At 42.1% G+C, this 25,885-nt stretch overlaps 2 protein-coding genes across 2 annotated transcripts; both read right to left on the bottom strand.

Moving 5' to 3' along the window:
* Window positions 1-330: 330 nt before the first annotated feature.
* On the bottom strand, window positions 331-2,183 carry LOC131471360 (type-4 ice-structuring protein LS-12-like). Its single transcript, XM_058647875.1, has 4 exons — window positions 2,158-2,183; window positions 1,976-2,050; window positions 1,154-1,304; window positions 331-916 (listed from the first exon to the last, which is right to left on the bottom strand). Exons 2-4 carry the CDS (start codon window positions 2,025-2,027, stop codon window positions 655-657), a joined length of 465 nt encoding a protein of 154 aa, XP_058503858.1. The 5' UTR covers window positions 2,028-2,050; window positions 2,158-2,183; the 3' UTR covers window positions 331-654.
* A 6,812-nt stretch (window positions 2,184-8,995) lies between these two features.
* LOC131471322 (uncharacterized) lies at window positions 8,996-24,157 on the bottom strand. Its single transcript, XM_058647820.1, has 23 exons — window positions 24,028-24,157; window positions 23,198-23,224; window positions 20,494-20,532; window positions 19,270-19,326; window positions 19,066-19,098; window positions 18,858-18,992; window positions 18,627-18,759; window positions 18,341-18,536; window positions 17,915-18,134; window positions 17,476-17,611; window positions 15,827-16,018; window positions 15,380-15,663; window positions 14,166-14,216; window positions 13,713-13,844; window positions 12,568-12,627; window positions 12,218-12,256; window positions 11,046-11,102; window positions 10,842-10,874; window positions 10,634-10,768; window positions 10,403-10,535; window positions 10,133-10,328; window positions 9,707-9,926; window positions 8,996-9,283 (listed from the first exon to the last, which is right to left on the bottom strand). Exons 1-23 carry the CDS (start codon window positions 24,084-24,086, stop codon window positions 9,142-9,144), a joined length of 2,709 nt encoding a protein of 902 aa, XP_058503803.1. The 5' UTR covers window positions 24,087-24,157; the 3' UTR covers window positions 8,996-9,141.
* Window positions 24,158-25,885: the final 1,728 nt, after the last annotated feature.

Below are 25,885 nucleotides of genomic sequence, written 5' to 3'. Positions count from 1 at the left end.
ATACAAATGTCACTGTGAACATTTCAATCAGATAAAGTGATTCATTGTTGGCTCAGGGTCAATACAGTTAGGATTTAGGTTAATCTCATCCATAATCCAAACTGTAAATTTGACTGTAATCAATTCAACACCATTCTTCTGAATATTGAACCATGAATGATGAAACACTCCAGTGAACGGTCAGAGGTGAAGCCGTCTGTTGATGGTTTTTTTCGTTGTTGTTTTTGTTTTTTGTTTTTTTTTCTCCCTTTAAATAAATGAACGCCTTGCACTCAGAATGCAAATGTAATCTGGCTGAGATTAAGAAAGAATGAGTCAGCTCAGCACCTCAACGTTCAAACCCCTTTAATGACATTAAATCATCACATCTCAGATGTTGTAAAGATGAAGGAGTGCGAAAGACAAACACGAGTGGAGGCGACACATGAGCACTGCAGCCTTCAGGTACTCATGTTTTATGTCCAACTTGAAGCCTCTTAGGAAAACACACCCATGGCAAGACACGCCCACTTGATGCCCATTGGGTCACAGAAGAGACTGGGTGTAAAAGTTGGGGTCACAGAGAGTGGACGTGTTTTCCTGAGTGGCTGCCGCTGCAGCTAGAACCTTCTCCTCAGATGTCACGGTGGAGCTGGAGCGAACCAAGGGAAGGCTTTACTGAGGGGGGAGCAGGGCCTTGGTCTGATCCATCACCTGCTGGAAGAACTTTTCCATCAAAGTGGTCAGAGGCTGCACCTGGGCGTAGAAGTCGTCAGTCAGAGGCTTGACCTGGGCGTTGAAGTTATCAGTCAGAGGCTTCATCTGATCCTCAATGTTGGCGATGTAGGGCTTGACCTGCTCCTGCAGCTTGGCGGCTTCAGCCTGGACTTTGTCCACCAGGGGCTGGATCTTGGTCCTGCTGTCCTCCACGTAAGTCCTGTGGGAGACGGAGGACATTCTGTTAAAAAGTGTCAGGTCTAATGCAGGGTTTCCCAGATGGAGGCCCACATTTTAAAAGTGGTAAAACTACGGCAACCAAATTCACAACGTAAATGAGAAGTAGAGCATATTTGTGTATAATGACATTTTATATAATAAAATAATGACATGTAATTCCAAACCAGACATTTACAAGGGATCAGCTTAAAAAAAATGAATCACAATTTATACTTACTGTGCAGTGTTGGTCAACTCAAGAACCTTCACCTTCTCCACCATGTCCTGGGTTGCAGCAGTGATGCTGGCAGACATGTCTCTGATCAGCTTGGTCACCTTGTCCACCTCGGACTGGATGTCCTGCTTCAGCAGTGATTTGGCCTCAGAGCCTGTGAGAACACACACACACACACAAGTATCTATTAGAACTTAATCTAGATCAGAAACACACTAATCCATCTGTCAATCTATGTAAAGAAACTGCACTGCCTAAACAAAGCATTATCCCTAACCTTAACTTAACCAGTTTCTCAGGTTCTGCCTCATTGGGACCAGGCTTTAGTCTCTGTGAGGACTACTGGTTCTGACAAGGTCAGTGTTTATGCCAAGAAAAGGTCCTCAAGAGGAGACAAATACAAGAAAACACACACCATCCAAATTGCAATACAACCAAGACCCTGCATTTACTTAATAAATAATGATAAATGTATGACAAAAATAAAATTGTGATGAACTTTAGCAGTGCTGCAGGACTTCAGTGCCACAATAATGCAAAAAAAAGGATCATATTTTAGTTTTTGTTTAGTTTAAAGTGACAGTTGGGCTTTTAAAAACAACAACAACATTACGAATCGTACTGCTATCACAACATCTGTCCAAATTATAAGAGTGTTTTTGTGAGATGACAGCGACAGCAACACAGAGCAGTTTCAGAAGCGAATTCTACTGCTCAACAGTGAATGCTCGCTTCGTGCGCTGCTGCTGCTGCTGCTGTATACACACAAACGCTCCCTCAGTCAGGTCTGACAGAGTTTTTGAGGAAATTCAAATCGAGTCTTACCGTGGACAACGGCCAGTACTACAACAAGAGCGGCGACGAGGGAGAATTTCATGGCTGCAGTTGAGCAAGTCTAACCTAAAGAGTGTAAAAAAAAGAAAAGAAAAGAAGAAGAATAAAAATGTCAAAGTTTCAACAGAATGAGAGCAAAATGTGCAAAGGCGACAGACAGACACACACCGTACCTGAACTCCTGGGGTTGTTGAACGGTGGCTTCTGTCAGGGAGATGCTGGCTTTTATACAGACGCTCCACACGCTGAGTCAATCATGACTCATCACAACTTCATCAACCGCAACACAAGGAGGAGAGGTCACCTGACGAGTGTGGTCATTGTGCTGGCTGAACCTTGATGCTTGATAACTGTCACAAGGGACGAACAAAGTCCTCAGAGATACAGTAGATGTTCTCTTCATGAGCCTCTGTCCTGTGCCCCTAAAACAGAGGTCTTCAACACGGGGTCGGCGGACTGCATTTGAATCCAACATGTTGTAGCAAATTCAAAATAAAAAGATGAATGTGTCAATTATTTTAATAGTTCAGCATTGCGTACCCTGCCTTTTGCCCTATGTCAGCTGGGATTGGCACCAGCGCCCTCATGTGGAGGATAAAGTGGTAGAAGATGATGAGTGAATGAGTATTGTATGCAAAATAACAAAATATGCATATATAAATATTTTTTTTTTATATCAAACCTAAAGAATATTCAAACTTGTTTTTTTTATTTGGGTGCACACATTGCACATTAATCAACATAGTTATATACCAGATTATAGCCATTGGGTGATTTACATCTGTCATGAGAGGAATCGTAGAGATGTGGGCTTTGGCCGCTGTCATGTCATTTTGGTTAAAGATCTTCTACATATTCACCATTAAAGAAATTATATATATATATAAAAAAAAAATATACATATATACATATATTACATTGGGTGGTGGTTTAATACATTTGTTCAGCACTATATATATACAGTATATATATATATATACATATATGTATATGTTTATATATACATATATGTGTGTATATATACACACATATATATTAATTTGATAAGTATTTGTGCATGAATGTACATGTACTTAATGCACACAGTACTGCTTATAAAGTAAATGATACTTTCTGTTGCTCAGTAGTACTAAAAGACAAATTGAAGGGGAAAAAGGTGAGAATATAAAGCTTAAAGTACAGCTTAAATGTTATTAAAGAGCCCTTTTATTCTGAGAAGGGGGAGTTGATGAGACCCAGTTGCTCAATTGTGCCGACAAAGCTTTGCCTCATAATTCACTCAGTCCTATCAGCAGCTGCTCTACACAATCACTTCCTTCATTCAGCACAGTGATAAAGTCACGTCAGCACATACAGACATGGAGTTATCATGTGTCCCCTCTCTTAACTCAAGGGGTTTCAAAATCAAACTTTTTTTCTCATTTCAAGCAATAAACAAACAGGAAACGTCACATTTCACCAAAAATCTGTCCACTTTCTGACAACTGATACACTTTATTCATTATTTTTATCATCATTTATTCTAATTTAATCCAATAATCTGTGTTTTTAGTGCACTTCTTTACAGCACATGAAAACAGAGTAAAGGTTAAAGGCTAGTTCGGCCTTAAACCTTTACTATTACTATGCAGGTGAAAACAACATAAATCAAAACATGAAAATATCAAAATATGTTTGAAGGTTGGGATTTAAAAAGGCCCAGGTCAGTGATAACGTGAATCTCATGGGGGAGGAGCTTATTCCAGAGTCTAGGGGCGGCAACTGAAAAAGCTTATTAGCTTATTTAGAACAAGAATCTTGACCCTAAGTTGCTGTTGACTGTCCTGTGCCACTAACAAGTGAATGGGTTGTGCTCATGTTTTACTGTTTTTGTTCTTTAACTTTTCATCCATCCATTATTTATCCCTTTATCCTCCATGTGAGGGTCACGGGGGGCGCTGGTGCCAATCCCAGCAGACATATGCTGAAAGGAGGAGTGTGAAAGAAATTCTTGAGTCATCAGTGTTGAGTGAATCATATCTTTACTGCATGCATGGATTTTTGCATGGAGGAAAGACACTGTCACCAAGGACAGTCTAAAATGGTCTCTCCCCTTCCTCCAAAAAGCTTCACCACTTATACACAAACATCAAAGTTACAAACAGAACAAACACCATACCTAATGTTTATGACCCCAGTAAATGTTATCTGATGTTTTACCAGATGCCATCATGTGCAACCCTCATGTTGACCTTTTCTGGTGACCTTTCCCTATCATATTATCACCCCAACATTCATTCACAGCTTGACTGTTAATTGTTGTCTTAGAACATTACAGGAAACAAGAAGAAAACCAGTTATTTCCCACAGGAGTAAACCCTGGACAGGTTGCCAGTCCATCACAGGGCCACATAGAAACAAACAACTCTCAGTCAGGTTGTGAATAAATTGCACTACCCTTCAGTATACATTCCTATATGGCAAATGGAGAAAAAAACTGCTTTTTCTGATAAAGGGCATTTTCACTAATACACTGCTCAACACCAAACACTGGGAGCCAGAGATCAGCAGCGGGGGGAAAATAGAAGCCCCAGATCATTTTTAGATATTATCATTGTAGGAGAAGTGAGTACCACAGATGGAAGTTCTTCATTACAGCACAAATAATAATTTGGTTTCTATGATGAGATGCTGGTCTAAAAAAAAAAAATTCAAACGTATACTATTTTATAGCTTGTATTTTTATGAGCACATTTTGGTTTTCTAGGTGTGTTAACGTAACTTATTTGAAGGCACACCTACAGGTTTTTTGTTTGTACGGGCCCCAGTTCAGTCCTGCAGGTTTTGAAGATACATCACTCTATAGATTAAACAGAAATACAGTCAACAATACATACAGAGCCAGTATGTGTACTGGGAGGGTGTGACATCTCTGTCAAGTACAAGGGAATTGAGTACAACCTGCCAGGGGTGGAGCTGAACTTGTGACCATGATGTCTTCTGCTTTACACTTCAAAACACCATATTTCCACACACATGCACTGTTACACTACTGATGCCACTGATAAATCGAGCTAACTCCAAAGTATTTATTTTTTATCGATTGTATTGCTGTTAAATAAATCCTTTGTATTCATTTTCCACCTTCGTGTCCTCCACAGACTTTGAGCCTGGTTACGCACCAGATTTGGGGCAGAAAACCATAAAACCATAAAACCAGAGACAATAACCTGTGCATGCAGTTTCCTTCTCTCTGTGGTCAGTGTCATGAGCAGTCCACAATGCAGCCAACATTATATTCATGTTAACAAATGCAGATTTATGTGTCACATATCAAACCATATCAAAAAAACAGATCAATAATAATTCCTTTGCACCTTATGTACATATCTTGTGTTTGTGTTACTGTATACATTTTTTAATGTCTTATGGTTTTATTTTTATTTCTTTATTTTATTGTATTTAAATGCACCAAAACAGCAAGTTAAATTCCTCGTAGATGTAAATAAGAAGCATGTGTACTGCTGTGCTACAGCATTAGTATTCAGGCAATGGTAGTAATAATACAGTATTAACTAGTGTTAATCTGTGTTTTTTTGATCACTTTAAAACTATGCTGGTGCTTGGAAAGTGCTGAACTCGTACTTTTTCAAGTACATGTACATAAGAACAAACTCAAAGAATACATGAAACCATAGTGGATTACAATAATGTTACAGTACATAAAATTCTTCCAATATATTTGTGTTGGAACAAAGTTGTCATTGGTTCCCAACCTGGTGTGTGTGTGTGAGAGAGAGTTTCAGTACTGAACCCTGACATTAACTGTCGTATTAACATTTAGTAGTAGTAGCAGCAGTAGCAATAGTGTTGCAGTAACTAACAGCAGTATCAAAACTTTGGAATAGTAGTACTTTGGTATGTCACAATGCTCTGCTCTGCATGTAACCATGAATGCAACGCTTCTAGTTTTACCTTACCAAAGGTACTTTGGTAAGTACCACGGTAATATTCGTACTCACCTCAGCAGTAGACATAACACAGTCACAATTAGAATTTTCAACAAAATCATCTCGGTCTGAATCCAGGACATAGAGTCCAGATCCACTCAGAACTAAGACAGTGATCCATACTTGAGCCTGTTTTATTCACAAGGAGCTTAAAGTGCTAATAGTGCTAATTAACGCTGCGTTTGGGTGTGTATCTATGTCATTACCTTGTCTATGAAGCCCTAAAAGTCCATAACAATCAGTTCAACCACTGCTGTCTGCACAGAGTTTGATTGTTTTCCTGAGCCCTACAAAGCGGCAAGGCACTTCCATTGACTAATTACATCACTGGCGTATCTCACCACTCCTGTAAACAGCAGCGCCTCCTAGTCTGGGCACATCCTGTGACGTACTTTCAACCGTAGAAGAAGAACTACTTTTGTTGTAGCTGCTGAACATATAGGTTGAGAACATGTTGAAAAAAGGTTCAGCGAGTGTTTGCTCTGTTCTTGGTTGTGATAAACAATACCAGACACTCCACAAGCTCCCCGCCAATGAGCAAAGAAAAGCTCAGTGGATATCTTTCATATTTGATGAGAATATCCCTGCTACATTTCCCAAATAGCTCCAACTTCAGGCAATATAAAGCAGGACACAGCACCAAACTTCACCAAAAGGAAGGAGCAGTGCCAACAATCCGGTTTCCGCCCTTCCCACAGCACAGAAACAGCTCTCATCATAGTCACCAGTGATCTGCTGATGTCCTCTGACTCCGGTTCCACATCCCTCCTCATTCTTCTCGACCTCTCTGCTGCATTCGACACCATTGACCACAACATCCTCCTCCACCGTCTCCAGCACTTCATTGGCCTCTCTGACACTGCCCTTCACTGGTTCCGCTCCTACCTCACTGACAGGGCCGAGCACGTGGTCCTAGGGGATGCTAAATCTCGCCCCCACACTGTCACCTGTGGGGTCCCCCAGGGCTCCGTGCTCGGTCCAACCCTCTTCACCATCTACGTGCTTCCCCTCAGGTGTGTCGTCAGCAGGCATGGAATTAATTTCCACTGCTATGCTGACGACACACAACTCTACCTTAAGGTCTCCCCCTCTGGGTCCCCCTCTGCCACTGTTGCTCGTCTCGGCTCCTGCCTGGAGGAGATAAACGCATGGATGAGTCAAAACTTCCTGCAGCTGAACGGCTCAAAAACAGAAGCCATCCAAACCAGTACTCCTCAACAACTCCGTTCTTCCCCCATAACCTCAGTTTCACTTTTTGGCCACAACATTCCCCTCTCGCCCTCCGCTACCAACCTAGGGGTCAAATTTGACCACCACCTCTCCTTCGACAATCATGTCACCCACATCTGCAAAACCTCCTTTTTTCACCTCCGTAACATCTCCAAACTCCGCCCCATCCTCTCCCTTCTAGCTGCAGAGAAACTCGTCCATGCCTTTGTCTCCTACAGGTTGGATTACTGTTACGCACTCCTCATCGGGATCCCTGGCAGGAGCCTCAAAAAGCTCCAGTATGTTCAGAACAGCACTGCCAGGGTCCTGATGAGGGTGCGGAAGCACGAGCACATCACCCCCATCCTCCACTCCCTTCACTGCCACCCTATCTCCGCCCGCATTGAGTACAAGGTCCTCCTGCACACCCACCACTGTCTGCACGGTGATGCCCCCACTTATCTCACTGACCTCCTCACACCACACTCGTCAGCCAGGACCTGGTCAGGCCAACAGCACCGTCTGCTCGCACCCAGGACACGGCTCAAGACCATGGGGGACAGAGCTTTCGAAGCTGCCGCTCCCCGTATGTGGAATGCCCTTCCTGACCACCTCAGAGCTCCACAGACGGAGGATGCTTTTAAAAAAGAACTCAAAACCTACCTTTTTAGAAAAGCATACAGCTAATTTATTTCTTTTATTATCTTGTTTTTAAAATGTAGCACTTTGGGATTTGTTGTTCAAATGTAAAGTGCAATAAAAATAAAATCTATTATTATTATTATTCATCCTGCAGCAGTCTTTGCGATGGAGGTGATTGATATTATTCACTATGACCCTTGGTAATAAGTGAGGATGTCCGAAAACCTAACACCGCATTTACATTAATTATGTGATCCAACAGTGCATTAAATCGATGAAGTCCAGTGACACTGGAAGATGCAAGAGTAAGTCTATATGTTTACAAGGACAGTTTAATCAAGCTAAGGCCATCATCCGAGGAAGACAGGCAATCGGACAACTTGCTGAGTCCGAGTATGAATGCAAAGGAGAGAATGGATTTATTTGCTGTGTACGTCCGCCTTCACGGAGGTAAAGGCAGACGTACACAGCAAATAAATCCATGACATTAAGAAAACCAAATTATTTTCTTAGCCTGTATTAAATCTGACATTTAACATGTATGTAAACACATTGACTGCCAGAGTGTCAGGGGATAAGTTATTGGCAGCAAGGTTGCAAGGAAATGAATAGGTGTGTGGGCAGTAAATATTCTACAATTTTGGTACTGGTACTGGTTAATGCTGTACAGCGTTTTCACTCTGAGGGTAGCTTGCCATCTTGAGGGTTAAGGCCCTGGTATACTTTTGCACACAGCGGACCCAACGCTGAGCACATGATGCAATTTGCCCATGCAGCTCAGATTTTGGGACTGTGTTGCCAAGAGCGTGTTGGATGCGCATTGCTAGCGCATGCAAAAAATTAATTTCCGAGTATTAAGCCCAGCTCACCAAGCAGAAATTCTTTTTTGAAGTAGTCGCCAAGGATAGTCATCCAAGCCTCAACGTGGCAACCCTTGAACTGGCTGACACCATGACTCCCCTGCCCGATGGACCTTTCAGCTGATGAGCTGCTCGAACCAGACGTGTTCGGGACGTGTTTGGGAGCTGTAGCATCGTTCTCTTCTTCTTTGGTACGAACTTGTACGGCCACCCGATGGTGAAGTCAGATACTACAGGACCCTGATGCACGAGTATACCAGGGCCTTCAGGGGTTAGAGAGCTGCTAGTAATCAAAGTTCATAACAACTTAATAGCTTAATAAAAATGAATAATTTGTCTTTATTCATCTTTTTTTCCTTCATGTTCACATTCTGGGTGATTCTAAGTAAGTCCTTTTGGATCTGACCTAATAATATGAAACAAAAACAGTTGCATTTCTGGCACGCTGTCAACACTCTTAGGCGTTGGGACGAATCGCAGCGTAGTTCTTGATGACTCCAGAGAACCTGATGGTGTGAATTTCAGGCTCCTTGTCTTTGAAGTCCTGCCACAGGTACTCAGGTGATAAAAGCTTAGTGGGCTTGTTGATCCACATGTACCTAAAATTGTAGAGGAAAACAAATGTTTGATGGACTGGCTAAAGAAGCATAGGCCACGGAAATAATGGATCTAAAGCCTTGTCAAGTAAAAGTTAAATGTATCAGTGTCTTTAAAGAAAATGTGGTGAGACAGCGACAAGAGGGGGGGCAGACAGAAAAGAAGGATTGTCATGACTACTCTCTGCAGCCTTCTGTTAGAAATAAGTGACTTTCAATGAAGTTGAAGATAAGGGATGAAGTAAACTGAAATTGGGGCATTGTGGATTAGCCAGCTAGCTGAAAATGATAGGAAAACACCCAGATGGTCTCTGCCAGTGTGGACATCCAGACACAATCCAACAAGCTTTATTTCTATGTGGTCAATTTAAAAGAGTCATCACAAAGACAGCCAGGGTCAGCACCTGTCCTGGTAGCTCTTCTTACCTGTTTAGGTGACTCTCCTCCTGCCAGGCTGCCTCAGTGCCTCTTTTCGTATCATCCTTGAAGTTTTCACTGCAAGTTTTGGTGAGCTGATGTACGTCCTTTACTTGGCCTCCATATGCCCCTCCACAGTAGTAGAAGTCACCCTCCCCAGGACTGATGTAGGCATTGGAGGATAGCCGCCGCTCATAAGGTAGCACATCACGATTGGTTTTGTAGTATCCTGTAGACTCATGTAAAAAAGAGAAGGGACCGTTCTTAAAACCAGGAAGATCAAGAAAAAGAAGCACCAGACTGCTGCAATTGTGTCACGGGGGTCAGTGGCTGTGAACAACAACCCAGTTGACAGCACCATCAAGTCTGTTGGTGCAGTCCACTGGGTTGTAGCCTGGGCTTTGTCGCAACAAGGAGGAAGGATTCTCTTTTGACCTGGATGAATCACGGCAACTAGTCTGCCTAACGACTCTGTCCCCCAGTGGCCATGGAACTTGGAGTCCACATCCAGACAGAAGATGTAGTCGGTGTTATCTTGAAGCTCCTCCTCTATCAATTTCTGGATGATATCCATCCTGCGTGCAGAGATCTCCTGCCAACGGTCGGCACTGGGTATGGTATGCACTATCAACTGGAGGCGGAGAAGAAGATGTCTTTAAAACATGATGGAACGAGGGTTAGGGAAACAGAACTAAAGTCCTTTACCTTTCTGCCAGCAGCCATTTTGACTTGGGGCACGTCCTTTGGCTTGTCGGTAAAGACGTGCATGTGGACAGTGAAACCTACAAAGAAGTGCTGTTCTGCTGTTTCCAGGAAAGCCTTCAGGAACATGGTGTACCTGTGGAGAAGATGAGAGGGGTCACCTCCAGGTTAAAGGTAAAACTAGAAGCGTTGCATTCATGGTTACATGCAGATCAGAGCATTGTGACATCATACTTTCCCACAGCGAACACAGTAGCTGCGATGCTGATGTTCTTTGGTTTGTAGATGGCGTCCAAGAGATCCAGGTTAAAAGATCCTTCCCAGACAACAGGAGCCAACCAAGGAGTCACCGTCACTACATCAGTACGACTATGACGAAAGACATAAGCTCATGTCATCAACAAGCAATGAGGCAGTCAGGATGACAGTGAGTGATACTTACCCATGGATGATGCTGGGCTGTTTGTACTTTACACTGAAACACAAACACAAAGGTTTGCTGATCAGGAAAAACACACAAATCTATTAGTGATTCCAGAACAAGGTTTTGGTTTTAGCACCCTAAAAGTCTGAAATGCTTAACACTGCAAACATTTTCCTGCTCTATAGAAGATGAAAAGGATGAAGATGAGCATACTACACTTACTGGTCAGGAGATTCCAGGTGGCCTTCGTGGGTAATATTGATGTTTTCAGCAGCAGATCTGCAGATTACACACACATCAACATCAACCAGAGTGGATGATCTATCTGCTCTCTGATTTGCTAAAGTCTTCCTAAGGAGTCACCTATAGTTAGTTATGCTGCTATAGATCTAGACTGCGGGGGGAATTTCCTGTGGTGCACTCACACTCACTCTCTCACACTCAGGGTATGAATATGACTTTGTATATGTCATTAACCTTGTCTCTTTCTCTCCCTAGTTTGTGTCTTTCCTTCCTTTCCCCTCTCTCTCTCTGTATCCTCATCTTGCAGGTTGCAGGATTCAGATCCAGTTTTCGAGGCTATTTTCATACTTATCATCACCATTATTATTATGCTATAATTACACTCTCTGCTGCTGCTGCTGCTTTTATACATTTGATTGTATTGCTATAAACATGTCATCATTTACTGTATAAACTTGATACAGTTGTTGTGTATCTGCTCCTGGTCTCTCTCTCTCTGTCTCTACCTCATCTCCCTCTTGTCCTTTCTCTCCCCCCTTTCTGTCTCCCACCTCTCCTCTGTCCCCCATTTTCCCTTCACCCCAACCGGTCGAGACAGATGACTGCACATCTCTGAGCCTGGTTCTGTCAGAGATTTCTTCCTGTTAAGAGGGAGTTTTTTCTCTCCACTGATGCCTAGTGTTTGCTCATTGTGTAAACTGTTGGGTTTCTCTGCTCTCCTCGATGTCGTCTATGTACAGTGCCTTGAGATAATGTAGGTTGTGATTTGGCACTATACAAATAAAATTGAATTGAATTGAATTGAACCTGTACCGAGCTAACAAATACATTCTTATGAAAACACTCAAGAGACAGACAGTGCACGCATTCTGTATCATCACTTCTTGAATGTGAACAGTGTGACATGTGGTTGTGGGACCAGAGAACGGACAAAGGACAAAGGAAGAGACCATGTTAGCATTGTCTCTGGTGATGAATATGAATATGAGGAATAGCAAACAGCAGGTTAGAGGAGGACCTATAGCCCATCACAGCCGAGAGGGGTCAACCAGACAAACTTGCTGTTACTTGTCCCTTTGTGGCATCACCACAGGAGACTATTTTAATTGTGTGCAACACAACATTGGAAGAGGTGACACTCAGATACTGACCCACGACTGCTCTCAGTCTGCTCAGAGGGTTCCAACATTCTGTGTAAAGAGACACAAACCCAAACATGAGACCAGTGCTTTATCCACATGGAAACAAAACCTTCCCTATACAATCATTTTTTTGTTTGTCTTCAAACAAACTGTTCATCATAAGACACTAATGTTGACAGAGATAGCGATAGCACATGCAAGAGCAACATACAGGTGGGGCTATGACATTATTGTTTTCCCAGTGGGGTTGTAGGGATCCCAAAACAACAACTGTTCTATGTGAATAAAAACCCCAAATAATACAAAGCTTTTGCAGATTTTTCCTAAACTGGTCCCAGGTCAGTGTGTGTGTGTGTTACCTGCAGGTCTTGAAGACATACATCACTCTATGAGTTAAACAGAAATAGACATACATCACTCTATGGATTAAACAAAAATACAGAGTCAACAACTTCTTAGAGGGCACGATCAGTACAGCAGTACTGTGGGTGTGTATGTGTACTGTGAGGGTGTGACATTGGGTTCACTCTCATTCCTGCCATCACCCTCTCCAGAGCCAACACCTATTTGCCTTCTTTTTGTTACTTTTACACTTCAAAACACAATATTTCCACACACATGCACTACACTACTGATGCCACTGATAAATCGAGCTCACTCCAAAGTATTTTTTTTTTCTCGATTGTATTGCTGATAAATAAATCCTTTGTATGCATTTTCCACCTTTGTGTCCTCCATGGACTTTGAGCCTGGTTACGCACCAGATTTGGGGCAGAAAACCATAAAACCAGAGACAATAACCTGTACATGCAGTTTCCTTCTCTCTGTGGTCAGTGTCATGAGCAGTCCACAATGCAGCCAACATTATATTCATGTTTACAAATGCAGATTTATGTGTCACATATTAATGCAAACCATATATAAAAAAAGGTAAATAATAATTCCTTTTACCCACTGCACCTTATGTACATATCTTGTGTTTGTATTACTGTATACATTTTTTAATATCTTAGGATTTTACTTTTATTTCAAATGTTATAGTCAAATTCCTCGTAGCTGGAAGTAAGAAGCATTTGTACTGCTGTGCTACAGTATTAGTACTCAGGCAATGGTAGTAATGGTAGTAATAATACAGTATTAAATAGTGTTAATCTGTGTTTTTTTGATAACTTTAAAAACTATGCTGGTGCTTGGAGAGTGCTGAACTTGTACTTTTTAAAGTACATGTACATAACAACAACAAATTCAAAGAATACATGAAACCAAAGTGGATCACAATAATGTTACAGTAAATAAAATTCTTCCAATATATTTGTGTTGGAACAAAGTTGTCATTGGCTCCCAACCTGGTGTGTGTGTGTGTGTGTGTGTGTGAGGGAGTGTTTCAGTACCGAACCCTGACATTAACTGTCGTATTAACATTTAGTAGTAGGATCTAGTAACTAACAGTAGTATTAGAAAATAAGTACTTATGTATCAGTACCACGGTAATATTAGTACTCACTCCAGTAGTAGACATAACTGCAAAATCACAGCTGCAGTTTGAATTTTCAAAAAACTCATCTCAAGTCTTAATCCAGGACATAGAGTCCTGATCCACTTCGAGCAAAGACAGCGATCCAGTAAAGAGCTTGAGCTTCATCATCTGGGAAAATGTGAAAAGGTGAGTCATGACGACTCTGTTGCGTCTTTGCATTCTATAGTAGTTAATGTATGTTAGAGTCATAAATCCGACCACTCAACCAAGGGCTATATGCAAGCTGTTCTATATGTTCAGGACACACAATGTTCTAACAACCTGAAGCCAACACACTTAGTAAACACTAACTAACTTTAGCTGAGGTTATATATTCCAGTAAAAAGTGACTTCAGGTAGTTTTCATTCTCAAGAAATCAACATAGTTGATCACAAATTTCGCAACATCACAGTCTGTCAACCCGACAAACCTGCTGTTACTTGAGGTTGTGATTTCCACGGGACGTAGTCTGCTCAGAGGGCTCCAACATTCTGTGGAACAAGAAAACATGAGACCAATACTTTATCCACAGGGAAACCAAACTTAGCCTATACAATCTTTATCTTTTTTGTTCTTAAAAGGTTTTCTGATGTCACACTGGCGTTCTGCATGATGATTGGAGCAGCTGTCTTATAGGTGTTATCTGAGAATAAAGTCAGAATTCTGAGTTTAAAGTCAGAATAAAGTCAGAATTCTGAGAATAAAGTCAGAGTTCTGATTTTAGCCAGAAAAAAGTCAGAATTCTGGTTTTAAAGTCAGAATAAAGTCATAATTCTAAGAATAAAGTCATAATTCTGAGAATAAAGTCAGAAATCTGAGTTCCTCTGAGAAATCTGAGAAATCTGAGAGGCGGGAGGCCTTCAAGTCAGGAGACCACGGGGAGTATAAGAGAGCCCGGTACGAGCTGCAGAAGTCCATCAGAGCAGCAAAGAGGGCTCACTCCCAAAAGCTTGAAGGCTACTACCTCAACCACAACACACGCAGCATGTGGCAGGGAATCCAGTCTGTCACTAACTACAGGAGGACCACAACAACCAAAGACCCCCGGGACGTCACACTCCCAGACAGCCTGAACAACTTCTATGCGAGGTTCGACAGGCTGAACACAGACTCACCCTCAAAAACCCCCTGTGACCCCACGGACACTGCCTTCCAGGTGACACACACACAGGTCCTGAAGGCTCTGAAGAAGGTGAACCCCCACAAAGCGGTGGGACCCGACGGAGTGCCTCCCAGAGTACTGAAGGCCTGTGGAGAACAACTGGCCGGTGTGTATACTGATATCTTCAACACATCACTATCTCAGGCTGTAGTCCCCCGTATCTTCAAAACCTCCACCATCATACCAGTCCCTAAAAGACCAGACACACCCACCCTAAATGACTTCAGGCCAGTGGCACTCACACCAGTCGCCATGAAGTGCCTGGAAAAATTAGTCCTCACCCACATCAACAACATGGTTCCAGACAATGTGGACCCCCTCCAGTTCGCCTACCGCCCCAACCGATCAGTGGACGACGCGGTAGCATTAGCTCTTCACCACACCCTGCAACACCTGGAGAGCAGCAGAGCGTATGCCAGGATGCTCTTCCTGGACTACAGCTCTGCATTTAACACCATCCACCCAGGCAGACTGATCGTAAAGCTGGCAGACCTTGGAGTCCCTACTCCCACCTGCAACTGGATCCTGGACTTCCTGACCGAAAGGCCCCAGGCGGTGAAGATGGGAGGACGAGTGTCTGCTGAAATCAGAGTCAGCACTGGATCACCACAGGGCTGCTGCCTCAGCCCCAAACTCTTCACCCTGTACACACATGACTGTGTCTCCACCCAGGACAGCTCCATCATCATTAAATACGCTGATGACACCACCATCCTGGGGCTCATCAAGGGGGGAGACGAGTCAGGATACAGGGCCCTGGTCAACAACATCACTGTCTACGGAGAGGAGAACGACCTCCTCCTCAACACAGACAAGACCAGGGAATTAATCCTGGACTTCAGGAAGAAACCCCCCCCTCTACAGCCTCTATTCATTAGCGGGACTGAGGTGGAGAGGACAGACAGCTACAGGTTCCTGGGACTGCAGGTAACATCTGACCTGAGCTGGGCTTGTAACACCACAGCCACAGTGAAAAAAGCCCAGCAAAGAATGTACTTCATCAGGCTGCTCAGGAAAGCTGGACTGAACCACCGCCCTCTCACCCTGGCCTACAGAGGACTGATAGAGAGCATCCTCACCGCAGGCATCACTGTCTGGTACGGGAACACCACACAGGCAGAGAGGAAGGCCCTGCAGAGAGTCATAAAGACTGGGGAAAGGATTATTGGGACAAAACTTCCTACCATGGACTCCATGTATACGCAGCGTTGTAGGAAAAGAGCAGAGGGAATCATCAGAGACTCACTCCACCCCGCTCACACTCTGCTCAAACACAAACGCTGCAAGTACAACCTGAGGCACAGCAGAGCGGACAGCATCAAAACACACAGAACTCGCTTTTTTAACAGTTTTTTCCCGGCCACAGTCAGACTGATGGCAAATCAAAACCACTGAACTCTCTGTAAATTACCAGACACTACCTCACCTAACCATGTGTATTATTATGTGCAATATTCCCTCCCTGATAAATGTGCAATGTCAGAAATGTGCAATACACCCCATAATCTGCTGTATAACTGTATATTTCTTTATTTTTTATTTCCCCACATCTTCGACATTTTTTTATTATTACTTTTATACTTTTATATTTATATTTATCCTTAAGTGTGTTTATGTTTCGTACTACTGACTCGTAGAACCCGCACAAGATTTCCAATGTGCCTGGACTGTCTGTTTAAGCACAAATGGCAAATAAAAACCTTGAACCTTGAACCTTGAACCTTGAACCTCCTGTGTGGCCCTAATCCTCTTCCGTATGAGTGAGTTATCCTTTGATGATCCCTTAAAAAAGTAATCCACCTCAGTCCCTTGGACACAAAAAAATTAAAGACTGTCATAGAAACAATATGAAGCAAAGTATTTCCCAGTTACTTAACAAATATTAATACATTTTCTGAATTGTAACCCCTAGTTTAAAAAAACAAACAAAAAAAAACACTAGAAAATTATCCCAGCCTGGGAGTGTCAAAAAGGGGCAGCAACATTGAATTTGATCCATTGTTAATTTATTTGTCAAGTCAGGTTGTAAATAAATTGCACCACCTGAGTCCTTCAGACACAAAAACAAAACTCTATTAAAGACTGCCATAGAAATATTATGTATGTATTTTAAAGCAAAAAAGAGCAAAGGTTAATTATCCATCCCATATATGCAAATTGGATTTTGTTCGAGGGAGGGATTATCAGATCCTGAAATTGGCAGCAACACAGGATTATCATCATTTTTTTACATTTACTTAGAAATATAACTGAGGTCAACAGTGAATTCAACAAGGAATACCAAATGAACTCCAGAGAGGGATACATAAAAATAAAATACAGCTATCCAAGCTCTGTCTGTTACATAGCTGAACAAGAATAATTAATAGTAATATAGGCTGACACTATAACACACTAACCATTCAGACAATGTATTGTCGCTTCATCTTAGGAGAGAATTTCCCTTTATTAACCTTTTTTTTCCTTCATGTTCCCAGTGGAGCATTCTGGGTGATTTCTAAGCAGCCTAAGTAAGTCATTTTGGATCGGACCTAATAATATGAAACAAAAACAATTGCATTTCTGGCATGCTGTCAACCCTCTCAGGCGTTGGGTCGAATCGCAGCATAGTTCTTGATGACTCCAGAGAACCTGATGGTGTGAATTTCAGGCTCCTTGCTTTTGAAGTCCTGCCACAGGTACTCAGGTGATAGAAGCTTAGTGGGCTTGTTGATCCACATGTACCTAAAATTGCAGAGGAAAATAAATGTTTGATGGACTGGCTAAAGAACATAGGCCATGGAAATAATGGATCTAAAGCCTTGTCAAGTAAAGGGTGGATGTATCAGTGTCTGTAGAGAAAATGTGGTGAGACAGTGACAAGAGGACGTAAAAGAATGCTTTGCACGAGCACTCTCTACAGCCTTCTCTTAGAAATATGTGACTTTCAATGAGAATGGATGAGGTAGACTGAGACTGGGGCACTGTGGATTAGCCAGCTAGCTGAAAATGATAGGAAAACACCCAGATGGTCTGTGCTCTGCTTACCTGTTTAGGTGACTCTCCTCCTGCCAGGCTGCCTCAATGCCTTTTTTAGCATCATCCTTGAAGTTTTCACTGCAAGTTTTGGTGAGCTGATGTACGTCCTTTACTTGGCCTCCATATGCCCCTCCACAGTAGTAGAAGTCACCCTCCCCAGGACTGATGTAGGCATTGGAGGATGGCCGCCGCTCATAAGGTAGCACATCACGATTGGTTTTGTAGTATCCTGTAGACTCATGTAAAAAAGAGAGGGGAACGTTCTTAAAACCAGGAAGATCAAGAAAAAGAAGCACCAGACTGCTGCAATTGTGTCACGGGGGTCAGTGGCTGTGAACAACAACCCAGTTGACAGCACCATCAAGTCTGTTGGTGCAGTCCACTGGGTTGTAGCCTGGGCTTTGTCGCAACAAGGAGGAAGGATTCTCTTTTGACCTGGATGAATCACGGCAACTAGTCTGCCTAACGACTCTGTCCCCCAGTGGCCATGGAACTTGGAGTCCACATCCAGACAGAAGATGTAGTCGGTGTTATCTTGAAGCTCCTCCTCTATCAATTTCTGGATGATATCCATCCTACGAGCAGAGATCTCCTGCCAACGGTCGGCACTGGGTACGGTATGCACCAACAACTGTAGGCGGAGAAGGTGATGTTTTTAAAAAACGAATGGGAGGAGTCAAATAGGACTCAGTCTATTGGAAACAGAACTAAAGTCCTTTACCTTTCTGCCAGCAGCCATTTTGACTTGGGGCACGTCCTTTGGCTTGTCGGTAAAGACGTGCATGTGGACAGTGAAACCTACAAAGAAGTGCTGTTCTGCTGTTTCCAGAAAATCCTTCAGGAACATGGTGTACCTGTGGAGAAGATGAGAGGGGTCACCTCCAGGTTAAAGGTAAAACTAGAAGCGTTGCATTCATGGTTACATGCAGATCAGAGCATTGTGACATCATACTTTCCCACAGCAAACACAGTAGCTGCGATGATGATGTTCTTTGGTTTGTAGATGGCGTCCAAGAGATCCAGGTTAAAAGATCCTTCCCAGACAACAGGAGCCAACCATGGAGTCACCGTCACTACATCGGTACGACTATGACGAAAGACATAAGCTCATGTCATCAACAAGCAATGAGGCAGTCAGGATGACAGTGAGTGATACTTACCCATGGATGATGCTGGGCTGTTTGTACTTTACACTGAAACACAAACACAAAGGTTTGCTGATCAGGAAAAACACACAAATCTATTAGTGATTCCAGAACAAGGTTTTGGTTTGAGCACCCTAAAAGTCTGAAATGCTTAACACTGCAAACATTTCCCTGCTCTATAGAAGATGAAAAGGATGAAGATGAGCATACTACACTTACTGGTCAGGAGATTCCAGGTGGCCTTCGTGGGTGATATTGATGTTTTCAGCAGCAGATCTGCAGATTACACACACATCAACATCAACCAGAGTGGATGATCTATTTGCTCTCTGATTTGCTAAAGTCTTCCTAAGGAGTCACCTGTAGTTAGTTATGCTGCTATAGATCTAGGCTGCGGGGGGAATTTCCTGTGGTGCACTCACACTCACTCTCTCACACTCAGGGTATGAATATGACTTTGTATATGTCATTAACCTCTTTCTCTCCCTAATTTGTGTCTTTCCTTCCTTTCCTCTCTCTCTCTCTCTGAATCCTCATCTTGCAGGTTGCAGGATCCAGATCCAGTTTTCCAGGCTATTGCTATCATACATATCATTACCATTATTATTATGCTATAATTAAAAGTCGATATCAGTATAATTTTTATCAACACTATCTGCTGCTGCTTATATAAATTTGATTGTATTGCTATAAACATGTCATCATTAACTGTATAAACTTGATACAGTTGTTGTGTATCTGTTCCTGGTCCCTTTCTCTCTTCTGTCTCTACCTCATCTCCCTCTTGTCCTTTCTCTAATCCCTTTCTGTCCCCCACCTCTCCTCTGTCCCCCATTTTCCTTTCACCCCAACCGGTCGAGACAGATGGCTGCACATCTGAACCTGGTTCTGTCGATATTTCTTCCTGTTAAGAGGGAGTTTTTTTCTCTCCACTGATGCCTAGTGCTTGCTCATTGTGTGAACTGTTGGGTTTCTCTGCTCTCCTTGATGTCGTCTATGTACAGTGCCTTGAGATAATGTATGTTATACAAATAAAACTGAATTGAATTGAATTGAACCTGTACCGAGCTAACAAATACTTTCTTATGGAAACACTTAAGAGACAGACAGTGCATGCATTCTGTATCATCATTTCTTGAATGTGAACAGTGTGACATGTGGTTGTGGGACCAGAGAAAGGACAAAGGACAAAGGAAGAGGCCATGTTAGCATTGTTTCTGGTGATGAATATGAACATGAGGAATAGCAAACAGCAGGTAAGAGGAGGACCTATAGCCCATCACAGCCGAGAGGGGTCAACCAGACAAACTTGCTGTTACTTGTCCCTTTGTAGCATCACCACAGGAAACTATTTTAATTGTGTGTAACACAACATAGGAACAGGTGACACTTTTAATGATAAACTCTCTGATCCCCTGACCACAGTGAGTGGCAGATACTGACCCACGACTGCTCTCAGTCTGCTCAGAGGGTTCCAACATTCTGTGTAAAAAGACACAAACCCAAACATGAGACCAGTGCTTTATCCACATAGAAACACAACCTTCCCTATACAATCGTTTTTTTGTTTGTTTGTCTAAACCAGGGGTGTCCAAACTTTTTGCAAAGAGGGCCAGATTTGGTAAGGTGAAAATGTGTGGGGGCCAACCATTCAGCCTGACATTCTTTGAACCAATAACATTAAATACAAATGATCTATTTTATGATTTTTTTATTGCAAAATCCTTCTTTTTTTTCATTTTCAAGTTTTTACCAAAATCACTGTGCCTGTTGTTTTTGAAGACCAAATAAAATGAAGGAAAAGTCTGTCTGGAAAAAAAACACTTTTGTGAATATTAAACATATCTAAGTTCATTTGAAACATTACATATTATTCACTATTAAATGCTCACTGTAAACTTTTAAATTCAAAACTGTGAACTGTGAACAGTGAAAAATCTATTTATTAAGATTTTAGAATTTATTCACCTCAGAGGACTAAACAAATCATGTCTGCACTAATGTGAAGGGTGATACTGAGATCTTGACTGCAGTATGTAATCCAGTTTTGGCTCAAAAACAGTGGTTTTAATGCGCAAGACATCACGCAGATGAGAGTCACTTAGTCTCGTCCTCATGTGGCTCTTGTTAATGTTCATAATCGAGAATGTCTTCTCGCACAAGTATGTCGAGCCAAACAAGCTCAGCATTTTCTTAGCAAATGTTCAAATCTCTTGGAACCTGCCTTCATCCAGCTGGCGGTAGAAGTTGACAAGAGGAAGCTGTTAGTGCCGACTGCGACACTCTGCGTCACACTGCAGCTCAATGAGCTCCAGCTGCAGGTGGTCTTGAGCGTCATCAGGGTTCACAGAGAAAGGAGAGGAAAAAAACGTGATGTCCTTTTCAATAGCTGCAAAATCCCGAAAGCGCCGTTGAAACTCCTCAACAAGAGAAGAGATGTCTGCTGCATACCTTCTCAGTTGTGCACTGAAAATTGTTTTGTGGGAAACTGGTCATGATTTCGTGCAGCGATAGGAAATGTGTGGTATTGGGCTGTGCTTGTGACAGTTGCCTTTGGAAAAGTAGCAGCTTGGTCCGAAAGGCGCTGATGTTCTCTGGCTTGAAGACCTCTCTGTAGGACACTTTACTGCTGATGATGACATCCAGCCTGTGCCAGCCATACAGGATTAGATAGTTCTGGCATCGGTTGTCCCTTTTTTGCCAAGAATTCCCGATTTCCTCCCGAAGAGAATAGAAACACAGACCCCCGACTGAGCCATCTTACGTCGTTGTGATACACAACATCTCCGTATTCAGCCTGGATGTCGAGCAGAAACTGTTGAAACTGTCGGTGGCATAGGGCTTTGGAGCGAATATAATTAATAGCCTTTGCCGGTTTCATAACATGATCATATTTCATACGTTTGGCACAGAGAAATTCTTGATGAAAAATACAGTGGAGTTTGATAGCATTGCCTCCTTCTTCGCTGACTTTGTTACAGACAAGGGTTGATAATCCACTTCGCTCACCAACCATTGCAGGTGCACCATCCATAATAATCCCAGTGACTTTATTCCACTGTAGTTTCATGTCATCTACGGCGGAACAAACATAAATAAATAAATCTGTTCCTCTTGTTTGATCCTTCAGGCTCTGGAGGCTGAGAAGCTCTTCACTCACATTCATGTCATTGTCCACTCCTATCAAAAAAATAAGTAACTGAGCAGTGTCAGATGCATCCGTGCTTTCATCGCAGGCTAATGAAAAAAGTCAAACTCAGCTCCTTTTGCCTCTGTTACGAGCCAGGCAAATATTGGCAAACTCTGGCTTCTTCTCAGGACAAATTTTCTCAGCCATTTTCATCACACAGTCTTTAATAAATTCACCCTCAGTGAAAGGTTTACAGTGCTTGGCAATCAGTGTTGCCACCTCATAGCTCGCCTGTGTAGCATTTTTATTTGACTCACAGGCTCTTGTGAAAAAGCACTGCTGTGCCATTAAAACAGCTTCTGGTTGCTTCAATTTATTGCCGTGTTGGTCCGCAGTTAGCTTGTCGTAGTTAGCATGTTTCGTCTGGTAGTGCTTCTTGATATTAAATTCATGGAAAACAGCCCCAGTCTCTTGGCAAATTAGGCAGTATTTCAGTGAAAAAATACTCCAATTTCCACTTGCTTTGGAAACGGCGGCCCTCGCTGTCAACTTTCCTTTTTTTATGGACAGTTGCCATGTCAGAAATGGGCTGGGTTGAAATGCTCACACAGGCCAAGTGCTACGGTGGCAAGGGTGCGGCCACAGGGCTACCGCCATTTTGTGGTGAAATATAAAATCGTTTTTTTTTTTGTACACGTGTATTTAAAACTCAGGTCAACAGTGCTGGTGGGCCATATATCATTGGTTTTATAACAGGTGAAAATTTGAACATGGGCCGCAATTGGCCCCCGGGCCGGACTTTGGACATGCCTGGTCTAAACTTTCACATATTGTCTTGACAGAGATAGCGATAGCACATGCAAGAGCAACAGACAGGAGGGGCTATGACATTATTGTTTTCCCAGTGGGGTTGTAGGGATCCCAAAACAACTGTTCCATGTGAATAAAAAACCCAAATAATACAAAGCTTTTGCAGATTTTTCCTAAACTGGTCCTAGGTCAGTGTGTGTGTGTTACCTGCAGGTCTTGAAGACATACATCACTCTATGAGTTAAACAGAAATAGACATACATTACTCTATGGATTAAACAGAAATACAGAGTCAACAACTTCTCAGAGGGCACGAAGGCAACACCTATTTGCCTTCTGTTTGTTACTTTTACACTTCAAAACACTATATTTCCACACACATGCACTGTTACACTACTGATGCCACTGATAAATCAAGCTAACTCCAAAGTTTTTTTTTTTTCTCGATTGTAGTGCTAATAAATGAATCCTTCCACCATCATTTCCTCCATGGACTTTGAGCCTGGCTACGCAAACCATATACAAAAAAGTAAAATAATAATTCCTTTTAACCCACTGCACCTTATGTACATATCTTGTGTTTGTATTACTGTATAATTTGAATTTTATTTAAAATGTTATAGTCAAATTCCTCGTAGCTGTAAGTAAGAAGCATTTGTACTGCTGTGCTACAGTATTAGTATTCAAGCAATGGTAGTAATGGTAGTAATAATACAGTATTAAATAGTGTTAATCCGTGTTTTTTGATAACTTTAAAAACTATGCTGGTGCTTGGAAAGTGCTGAACTTGTACTTTTTGAAGTACATGTACATAACAACAACAAATTCAAAGAATACATGAAACCAAAGCGAATTACAGTAATGTTACAGTAAATAAAATTCTTCCAATGTATTTGTGTTGGAACAAAGTTGAACAAAAGTGTTTCAGTACCGAACCCTGACAGTAACATTAGTATTAACATTTAGTAGTAGCAGCACTGTAACTAACAGTAGTATTAGTACTTATGTATCAGTACCACGGTAATATTAGTACTCACTCCAGTAGCAGACATAACTGCAAAATCACAGCAGCAGTTTGAATTTTCAAAAAACTCATCTCAGTCTTAATCCAGGACAAAGAGTCTTTATCCACTTAGAGCAAAGACAGTGATCCAGTAAAGAGCTTGCTTCATCATCTGGGAGAATGGGAAAGGTGAGTGATGATGTCTCAGTTGCGTTTTTGCATTCTATCCTAGTTAATGAATGTTAGATTAATAAAACCGCCCATCAACCAAGGGCTATATACAAGCTGTCATGCAGTCATGTGAAAAAATTAGGACACCCTATGAAAACACATGTGTTTTTTAACATATTTAGACATATGGATATTTAATATCAATTTTAACAATACTGAGAGATTCAAGTAATATAACTAAACAAGTAAAACTGAAGAAAATACTTTTTAAAACTTTCTGTAAAACGTAATAAAATAAACATGCAATTTCTGGTGAGGAGAACACCCCCACATTTTTCCCAGTTAAAATGGCTGATATCACACACAGGTGTATCATATCAAGTGCACATGATTAGAACATAGTTACTCAACATTTTGAAGGAGGCTTGCCTTATTTAAACCTCAGACATTCAGTTTGGTGTGCTCCTGACTGTTGACGTGAGCGTGAACACCATGGTGAGATCGAAAGACCTGTCTGAGGCCTTCAGAAAGAAGATTGTTGCAGCATATGAGTCTGGTAAGGGATTTAAAAAGATCTCAAAAGAGTTTGAAATCAGCCATTCCACTGTCCGGAAAATAGTGTACAAGTGGAGGACATTCAAAACAACTGCCAACATGCCCAGGTCTGACCGTCCAAGCAAGTTCATCCTGAGAGCAGACTGCAAGATGCTAAAAGAATTCTCCAAAACTCCTAAAATGTCATCATGGGACCTACAGCAGGCTCTGGCGACTGTTGATGTGAAAGTGCATGCCTCTACATCAGTGGTCACCAACGTGGTGCCCGCGGGCACCTGGTAGCCCGCGAGCAGCCAAAGAGGTGCCCGCGGGCTCATTTCACTTCACCTCACTTGTATGTATCCATATGATCACTGAGTAAAATGTCCTTGATATTGTTTATAAAAACTGTGATAATCATAAGGAGTAAGCACTGGAATTAATGTGTATGCAATTGAATGCATAATATTTATCATTTAAATGGTAAACTGCATAAAATGTTAATATGGTAGCCCTCCATATTATTCTCTAACCTTCAGGTAGCTCTCGGTCTCAAAAAGGTTGGTGACCCCTGCTCTACATGCATCAGAAAGAGACTGCACAAGTTTAATTTTCATGGGAGGTGTGCAACGAGGAAACCTTTACTCTCCAAGAGAAACATTAAGGCCAGACTGAAGTTTGCCAGAGAGAACATAGACAAAGAACAGGACTTCTGGAATAATGTTCTTTGGACAGATGAGTCTAAAATTGAATTATTTGGACAACAGAACAGAGGACATGTTTGGCGCACACCAAATACAGCGTTCCTGGAAAAGAACCTCATACCAACTGTGAAGCATGGAGGTGGAAGTGTCATGGTTTGGGGATGCTTTGCTGCAGCAGGACCTGGCCAGCTCACCATAATAGAATCCATCATGAATTCTACAGTGTATCAGAGGTGTGGGTGCTGTGGGGTGACCTGAAATGGGCTGTACATGCAAGAAACCCCTCAAACGCACAGGTTAAAGCATTCTGCATTGAGAAGTGGGGCAAACTTTCCTCAGACCGATGTCAGAGACTGGTAGAGGGTTACAAGAAGCGTCTCACTGAAGTTATTTATACGAAAGGGGGTAACACTAGGTATTAGGGGGTAGGGTGTCCTAACTTTTTCCTCAGAATATGCATTTATGTAGGTGTCTTTTGTTTAA

The sequence above is a fragment of the Solea solea genome, chromosome 13, assembly GCF_958295425.1.
Source record: "Solea solea chromosome 13, fSolSol10.1, whole genome shotgun sequence".
Classification (NCBI taxonomy): Eukaryota; Metazoa; Chordata; class Actinopteri; order Pleuronectiformes; family Soleidae; genus Solea; species Solea solea.
The sequence above is the reverse complement of the archived record's forward strand: the minus strand, read 5'-3'. Positions and strand labels throughout refer to the sequence as shown.